Raw genomic sequence first — 8,447 nt, 5'->3', positions numbered from 1 at the left:
CCGCGATTCTTCACACACGCGACCACGACGGCCGCACTCCGTTCCTTGGCGCCCGTGTGGCGGCTGGCACTTCCGACCCTATCTCTGCTGCGGTGCAGGACGCAGAATGAACTCGACCCAGATCCCAAGTTTAGATCAGTAGCAGTGCGGGCTACTGGGCTTCACGGGCCACTGCCCGCGGTGCCCCCCTGCACCAGCCCTAGCCGCGCCGGCCGCCTGTGGGCGTAGCATATCCTTCTGGCGCCTGCGCGCGGGCGCTGTGCCGGCATACCGAGGTTCGCGGTCGGACGTCATTGCGCAGGTGCCCCCAGCAAACAGCTGCATCGTCCACTGTCTAGTCAGCGTCGCGTCCAGAGGTCCAGCAGGCGCGAGGCCAGCAGGCTGCTGCAACCCCGCTGCAAGGCGGCGGGGCGTCGCGGCGCGCCGGCGCCGGTCAGGCGCCGCGCGTGTGGCGCCCCCCAGCAGTGTTCTCTGTTAACTCCTGCGGTGTTCAGAGCGGCTCTTGTGTGTAAACGTGTTTGTGAGCGTCACGGATCAAATGTGAGCACACAGCACGTGCAGGTCGCAGTGGGGTGGCAGTGAGGGGCAGGCGGGGATGCTCACATGATCTCAACCAACGTCAACAGCCTCTGCTTGCGCTGACCTGGCTGTCGGAAATGCCGCGATCGCACGCATGCATGCACGCGCGTATGCATGTATGCGTGCGTGTGTGTGCACGCACGGATGCGTGCGTGTATGCACGCACAGAACACATACATCACGCTCACGTGCACGCGACGCACACAGCACAGGGGCTAACTTCAGGTGCAAACCGCGAAAGCATCTTACACGAGACTGTTCCAACAGTTGTTGTACAGGTGGCGGTGACCACAATGAGCGTCACACCGACGGCAGCATACAAGCCCGCATGTCATCTTACTTGCTGCATCAAATGCACCCAAAGCAGCTTCTGGCCGTTAAATGCCTGTGTTGCAGAAGTCCACATTCGTTTCTTTGGCAGCTTGACTCTCGATCAGGGTTTCAAGCTCAGAGGTCGAGCTGTAAGTGATGGCTGGACACGTCACGAGTTAAGCCGGGTGGCGACACAGGAGGGATCCACAGGGTTGATCCACCGCCACAGCGCCAAGCCCTGATGGTGCACACGCACGTCATCGCGAGGCGGCGGCCGGCGCACGCACGAGTGCGCGCGGGCGCGCGCAGGCGCTCGTCGGCATCCCCCACGACGGGTTGGCAGGGAGCGCGCGTGGCGGGGAAAAAAACAAAGAATCGTGTGCAGCCTTGTGACCGCCGCGCAGCGACGGCTGCGAAAAACCGCGACCACCGGGCTCAGCTGACCACGCAGCAGGCGCAGTCCGACCATGTTTCCTGGGTCAGAAAGTCCAGCCCCTGGATGTCCTCCAGCCGTGACACCACCTCCTCCATGGCCGGCCGCTTCCTGGGGTCCTGCGCCCAGCAGTCCTGCGGCCGCGTGATGGGATGGAGTGGTCGTCGCACAGTGTAGGGGGGTGGCGTGGCCGCTGGTGTGACGCCAAGAGGGGCGATGCACCGCACACAGTCCGCCGTGGCAGGCCAGGCCCCTGGTTGTGGCTGGGGCAAGGCGGCGGCCGCAAAGTCCATTGCATAGACGCGCGCCCCAGAACAGGTTTACTTGCCGAAATCAAAGCGTGACTCTACAAGCACGCTTCAATGAGCACGACATTTCAAGGAGTGCCCCCTGAACCCCAGGGTGGGGAGGCCTCCCAGCAGCGCTGGCCTGCTACATCCAAAAATGAACGCATGCTTTTGCCCACCTTGCCAGGCCTCGGGGCCTCCGTTTACGCCCCCGCCCACCTCGCTCCCCCCCCCCCCCCACACACACACACCTTAATGAGGGAGGAAATCTCAGGCGGCCAGCGGTCGTGGAGGGGGGGGCGGAAGCCGCCGGCCACCCGCGCCGCGTAGGCCTCCAGCTCCTCGTAGGTGCCTGGACGTGGTGACGTCACCAGTGGTCATCCGACAAGGACCACTGTTTCAGCATGTTCTTAAGCGACCCTGGACCCAATCCCAACCAATGAGTATGGGGCCTGACACCGAACCACAAATTGCCTCCCTTCGGAAGCTAAGGGGCCTCTCTGCACAACAGAGCCCAAGCACCAGCCAGCACGCACTAGCAAAGCACCTGCTGCCGGGAGAAAAACGCGCATCATCAACAGCCTGGCATCACCCACAGCCCTGCTTCGTTCCGACGGCAGTCACTGCGCACTGCAAAACTATGGGCCCCATCCAGAAACTCACCCTTGATGGAGATGGCGGAAAGCATGATGTACTTCTGCAGGAGCTCAAACATCATGACGCCAAAGCTGAACACGTCCGCCTGCGGCGCGCATCCATGGGTCAGGGCCGAAGTAGGCCTGGGTGAAGGGGCCGGCTTGAGAAAGGGCATGAAGGGCACAGTCGTCCACCCTTGCCAGTGCAACCGCCGGCATCTCAGGGGTGGGTGATGACCTGTCCAGGCGGAGGCAGCTCGACACCGCTGGCACCCATTGGGGCCTGCAGTCTTGCTGAAGCTCAGCAGCCTGTTTGGCCCTCACCCGGGCACGTGCACACGCACATGCTGATACACACGGAATCGGCACACACCTAAACATGATAACGCCCACCTTCTCATTGTAGGGTTGCTGCAGGTAGACCTCTGGGGCCATGTACATGAGGGAGCCCGTCCTGCCCGTCAGGTTGAACGCAGCCGCCCCCGCCCTCGCCTGCTTCCCGCTCGCCTGCCGCGCCAGCTGGCCCTTGCATGCGCGCGCCGCCCACACGCGCTCCAGGCCGTCGCTGCAATGAGTGGATTTGGGGGCGGCGGGGTTTCGAGGCGCGCGGTCATGATCAACCGTGCGAGGTGGGGCTGGAGGCACGTGTGGGCCTGCTCCTTTGATTGGATGATTGGAGAGGAGTGCGTGTGGAGTCCCCATCCCCAGGCATCACCGCTGGCAATAGCTATACATGGCCACACAGTGGCATGTCTCTGCAATCGAGTAGCCCCTCCATCAGATACCGACACTCCAGCAGCACCAACCATGCAATGCAGGCGCCCAACTCCGCAGTCGCAAGCGGTAGCGCCCCGAGGGGTGGCCCCCAGCTCGCACCCGTCTTTGGCGCCCGCAGCCTCAGAAGCGACTGACAGGGCAGACAGCAAGCTGCTGCGCCGCCGCGCCAGCTCAGCGTTTTTGGCTTCAACCCGCCGGGACAGCCCAAAGTCTGCGATCTTGGCCTCCCACCGACCGTCGTGCGGCTTGTCGCCTGCATGACGGGTATGTTTGTTATTGCGGGGTTGATGACAAGCGTTTACGGCGTGGCCGTGGCGGCGTTGACGGTCGCTGTTGAGGTAGCCAGGGGCATTGGCGTGGGCGCAGCGTTCAGCCGGCACTGAAGTCAGCCCGCTGCTATCTTGGGGGGCGGCGCGGTGCTTCGGCCACAGTCAGCCGCTTGGAGGGGCAGGCAGGGGGGGTGGGGTTTGCATCCCTGCAGGGCAGGATACCCCTGTGTCAGAAGGGTTGTGTGCGGGCTCACTGTTGAGGAGGACATTCTCGAGCTTCAGATCACGGTGGATCACCTGCAGATCAGGTCAGATCGGATCAGGTCATGTTATCGTGTTCGTTTGTGGAAAAAAATAGCAACGAATGTTGAAGGGATGATTGGTCTGCCATGGCGCACCACCTCAATCCAATCACTGCAGCGGCCGCCAAGCACCTCGGCCTGCACCCCAACGCCCGGTCAGCCGGCAGCAGCGCCGAGCGGCCCCTGCCCTCCCCCCTTGTCCCGAGCCCCAGCTGCTGGACGGCTGCTACATATTCGTCGCCACGCGCGCGCCGTCGCGCGCCGCCCGCCGCACCATGGGCTTTGCGCTGTGTAGGTATTGCAGCCCCCGCGCGATCTGCAGGCAGATGTCTATGGCGGCCGCGTCCGAGTACACGCGCTGCGGGTTGAGCATCATCTGGCGGGTGACCAGCTTCTTGAGGGTGGGGCCGGCCATGAACTCCTGGGAGGAGTGGTTCCACCAGCAGTTTGACCAGCAGTTTGACCAATGGGCCTCTCATAGGCTTCGCACTGGTTTGACCAGTACTTGACCAATGGTCTGACCAGATTAGAACGGGACGGGTCGCACTCGGATAGCAGGGCGCTGCGGCTGCAAAGCACGGGTGCTGCGAGGCACTGGTGGCAACGGCAAAAAGTGCAGCAGGGAGCGAGGCATCGTGTCTGACCCTTGCACAGGGCAAGCAGGGGGCGCCTGCACACCTGCACCATGAATGCGCCCCCCTCGTCGCCGACGGCGACGCCGCCCGCGCCCACAAGGCCGACGATGTTCCTGTGCTGCAGCTTCCGCATCAGCTCCACCTCTGTCTCGAAGAGTTCGAGCTCAATCTCATCCCCATACAGCTCAGGCTTCAAGTGCTTGACGGCCACCTTGAAGGGCTTGCCGCCACCTGGAGGCGAGTACCTAGGCGCATGTGATTGCGAATACACCACTAGTGTGTGGGTGGGTGCTCGGGCGGTGCTGGGACGCCACGCGCGTGTGGCTGCGGACGACGCCAGGCCAGAGGTGGGGGAGGTGGAAGAGGAGGGGGCGGCGCGGTGTGGGAGCTGGCTGGGGTGGGTTTTGGGATGTTAGGGATGGTGGCGTCGGAGGCGATGGGGCGAGGGGACGAGGGGCACGGAGAGGAGTGGAAAGAAAATGGGAGGGATTGAGGAGGGGAGGGGAGGTGAAAGGGGACGAAAGAGGGCAGAGGGAGCAAGGATGGGGGGTCGAGGGGAGCGGAGGGGAGGCGGCTCTCACCAGGAACTCTCAACCCAGGCGAAGGCGCCCTCCCCCAGCGTCTTGATGGGCTTGAGGCGCGCGGGGTCAATGCGGGCGTCCGCCGCGCGGTCCCTCAGGGTGTGGAACGCCTGGCTCAGGCCGACCCTGTCCATCACAGCTTCCCGCGCCTTGAGCCAGCCGGCTGAGGTTGCGTGCGGCGCCTGCGCGCCGCCGGCCGCGCCGCCGGCGCTGTCGGGAGCAGTCGCTGCGGGCGCGTCGGCGCCCTGCTCCTGCTGATGAGGCTCGCCCGCGTCCGTCGGCGGCGCGGATGCAAACGGGCTGACGCCGCCGGCCATCCCGCACGTCGTTGAAGATTTGTGAGCTCGTCAAGCTTCCCGCTTCCCTGTTCGGGCGAGTTGGAGTGACCTCGCTGTCACGGGAACCACGGGGGCACCAGTTTGCACCTGATTCAGCCTGCAACGCAAAATTTCTCACCTACTCAAGATACGTTCGCAGGTTGGCCGACAGCCGGAGCCTGGTCAGAGACGGTCACTTTTCTACACTGCATGACTCAGCTGATCAGCTAGGTGTGGCACTAGGCTGGGAGACCTGACCACGCTGCGGATGACATGCGTACGGACGTGTGTTGCAGTGCCACTCGTTGAGGCGCTGGCTGCTTCAACGTTCGTCAGTATGCCTTCCGGGGGGACCAGCAGCTCGCCTGCACCTTCGCCACAGTCATGTGACCGGGCGTGGCTGTGCCTGGGCAACACAAGTTGGTGCCCCACATGCAGAAAGCATGCAGCTGCGCAGGTACCTTTGACAGGACATTGTGCAGAGGTTTTTCCCGACTAGCATTATGTGGCTGCAGTAGCAGGCACGTCAACACAGGGTATGAATGCCGTTTCCTTCTGAATCACCCGACCTTACTCTATCAGAAACACCACACCAGGGCGGGCTCTGCAAGTATGCGCGCTGCGACTCGCCCTGACTCCCGCGCAGGTCCCCTGCTTGCTCGCCGGTCTCACTTCGTCCGCCCCCAGTGCCCTTGTGCCCGGCTGCACGGCTACTAGCTATTTTCCGCCCTGGTTCATGTGCCGCCAGCCCCACCGGGATAATGTTCAGGTCCCAGATATAGGCTATGTGCGCCCTGGCCCTGCACCCTGCTACCAAGCCAGATCAGAGTGCGTTTACACACGCTGACTCATGCTGAGCAGCAGGCGTCCAACAGTCCAGCTCTCACGGACAAAGGTGTCCGTGGGCAGCACGACACACATGCCAGGCCCTTGCTGAGCGTTGCATCGTCATCCACTATGCAACCCTCTCTCGTCGGCAGGCCGTCACAAACATGTGTCAGACACACGGCAGTCCAGGCTTAACACGCTCTTGCACGCGCGATTGCAGCGCGTATCGCTGTCGGTCACGTGCGGTTGCGTAATGCCAAATCATGAAACTGTACAGAGGCACCGGCAGCTGCCGGCCCAGCAAAGCCTCGGGGTGCTGCGTTGCAGCGGAACGGTCCGCCGCCCGGGCCGCAGCACCCACCACCCGCCCTCACGCCGCCGGCGCGCTGGCGCGCGCGAGCGGCGGCGACGCGCCCTTGCCGCTCTCCTCCACGACGGCCGGCTCGGCCTCGGCCGCGGCCGCGGCGCCGCCGCCGTCGCCGTCGCTGCCGTTGTCGGGGGGGGCCGCGCCGCCGTCGATCAGGTCGTCCACCGTGGCCTGTCGCGACCAAAGCTCCGCGTACTTGCCCCCCTGCAGTTACAATCAGGCCAGTTGCATGTCCGCGCCAAACTGAGTGAGCGCAGGCGTGCCGTCCGACAAGTTTGTGCACGGAGACGTTGTGGGCGCGTGCATCAGGCAGGTCCAGTGCCTCGGAACGTGCGTGTGAGAGTCAGTCAGTGTGGCCGGCTGGCGGGGTGGCCGACACAGGATATCGTGGAGACCCGCAGATGTGGATGCGAATGACGTGGTGGGCACGCCGCCGCGCGCCAAAGCACGCAGAGCACGCGTCGGTCGGCTGTCCGGCTCAGGGCCGCCCCGCCCCGCACCTGCGCCAGCAGCTGCTGGTGCGGCCCCGCCTCGACGACCCGGCCCTGGTCCAGAACCACGATCTTTGGGAGGAATGACGGGGGAAAAGGACGGGGCGCGGAGAGCGAGGGCGGCGGAGAGGCGGTGACGGGAGGAAAGAGGTGGGCGATTACGTGGGTACGGCTAGACAGGCGGCATGGGGGAGAGGGGGTGTGGGGAACGAGTGAAGTCCAGCGGATATCGGGTCTGGGCTGCGCGCGCCCGCTCTGCGCGACCAGTTGGCTCCGTCCAGTGGCGCAATATGCGCCATCGTACCACCAGCTGCAGTTTGCGCCCCCGCCCTCGCCACGCAAACGTCAGGCGAGCGCCCGCGAGCGGCGCGCGTGCATGCCCGCATGCCCTCTCGCCTGGTCGCACGCGGCGGCGGTGCTGAGGCGGTGGGCGACGAATATGGAGGTGCGCCCCGCGGCCAAGGCCTCGAGGCTCTCCAGGATCTCCCTCTCGGTGGTTGTGTCAAGCGCTGACGTGGCCTCGTCGAACAGCAGGACCCGGGGGTTCTTGAGGAACGCCCTGGTGAAAGAAGAATTACGGACGGCAGGGCGGGCGCAAGCCAGGGGGTGCTGAAAAGGGGGTCCGCCGATGCGGAGGGGGCGTCCTGGAGGGCGCACGTGCTGTTTGTCGGGTGTGGCCCCTCCGACGCGGGACCTTGAATGAGCAGCCAGCGCCGCGGCGGGCTGCGCGGTGCCTTGGAGCCCCTCCGCCCTGCTGGGCCCCTGCCTGCTCCCCTGCAGGGATCACGTCGAGACGCGCCGCGCCAGACGGAGGGGGCCCGCGCCGCACCTGGCGATTGCGACGCGCTGCTTCTCTCCGCCGCTGAGCTTGAGGCCGCGCTCCCCCACCACGGTGCCGTAGCCGTCAGGCATGGCCATGATGGCATCGTGGACGCGCGCGGCACGGGCCGCGGCCTCCACCTGCGAATGGAGCGTCGGTTGTGGTGGTGAATGATGTCAATGTGAGCGTGTGCGCGCGTGTGCATGGTGTGTGTGTGTGTATGTGTGTGTGTGTGTGTGCACGCGTGTGCATGTGCACATGCGTGTGCATGCTATGTTCAAGAACAAAGTACAAGGGGAATGTGACGGGGCTGCCGACGATCGAGACAGCAGCAGCGTTCTGCCCAGGCAGGAGCGCAGCGAGAAGTTCATGTGGAGTCCCCAGGCCAGAGCGCGAGCTGGGTGGTGGGTGGCGCGACGGCGGTGGGGTCGGCGCAGCCACGGCGGGCTGCGCAAAGCCAGCCACGCCACGCCACGCGCACCTGCTCCCTCGTGGCCGAGAGGTCCCCGTAAGCTATGTTGTAGAATATAGTGTCGTTGAAGAGCACCATGTCTTGCGGGACCTGCATGGTTGAGGGTGGAGAGGGCGCAGTGCAGGGAAGCTGCTGGGAAGCTGGGGGAGCTGGGGCGGCCGGGTGGGGGGTCTGGGGGGCCGCATTGAGGTGTGTGAGCGCCAGGGCGCCGCGCGTCAAGGTTGGATGCACCGGGGACCGCTGCATACAACGGGGCTTGTCGGCTGCGCCGAGACTCGACGCGCAGCCGGGCAGGCGGGCGCCGCGGGGCGGGTCCTGGCGGGCGGCTGGGACGCGGTGGGG

The 8,447-nt window shown here is 65.0% G+C and overlaps 2 protein-coding genes across 2 annotated transcripts in view; both read right to left on the bottom strand.

Moving 5' to 3' along the window:
• Window positions 1-1,326: 1,326 nt before the first annotated feature.
• MNEG_3565 (Dual specificity protein kinase shkE) lies at window positions 1,327-5,127 on the bottom strand (the record flags this gene model as incomplete). The annotated part of the gene is made up of 9 exons (XM_014047962.1): window positions 1,327-1,458; window positions 1,863-1,963; window positions 2,275-2,353; window positions 2,640-2,811; window positions 3,123-3,276; window positions 3,547-3,589; window positions 3,869-4,015; window positions 4,273-4,474; window positions 4,811-5,127. 9 exons carry the CDS (start codon window positions 5,125-5,127, stop codon window positions 1,327-1,329), a joined length of 1,347 nt encoding a protein of 448 aa, XP_013903416.1.
• Window positions 5,128-6,325: 1,198 nt separating this feature from the next.
• MNEG_3564 (ATP-binding cassette, subfamily B, bacterial) overlaps window positions 6,326-8,447 on the bottom strand; it is a gene marked incomplete at both ends in the record, with an annotated part of 6,921 nt that continues 4,799 nt past the window's right edge. Inside the window, 5 exons of the mRNA XM_014047961.1 lie at window positions 6,326-6,526; window positions 6,823-6,985; window positions 7,220-7,372; window positions 7,643-7,773; window positions 8,115-8,195. Coding sequence (XP_013903415.1) covers window positions 6,326-6,526; window positions 6,823-6,985; window positions 7,220-7,372; window positions 7,643-7,773; window positions 8,115-8,195 — 729 coding nt within the window. The remainder of the gene's footprint in view (window positions 6,527-6,822; window positions 6,986-7,219; window positions 7,373-7,642; window positions 7,774-8,114; window positions 8,196-8,447) is intronic.

This window comes from Monoraphidium neglectum (genome assembly GCF_000611645.1).
Source record: "Monoraphidium neglectum strain SAG 48.87 unplaced genomic scaffold scaffold00453, whole genome shotgun sequence".
Taxonomy (NCBI): domain Eukaryota; kingdom Viridiplantae; phylum Chlorophyta; class Chlorophyceae; order Sphaeropleales; family Selenastraceae; genus Monoraphidium; species Monoraphidium neglectum.
The sequence above is the reverse complement of the archived record's forward strand: the minus strand, read 5'-3'. Positions and strand labels throughout refer to the sequence as shown.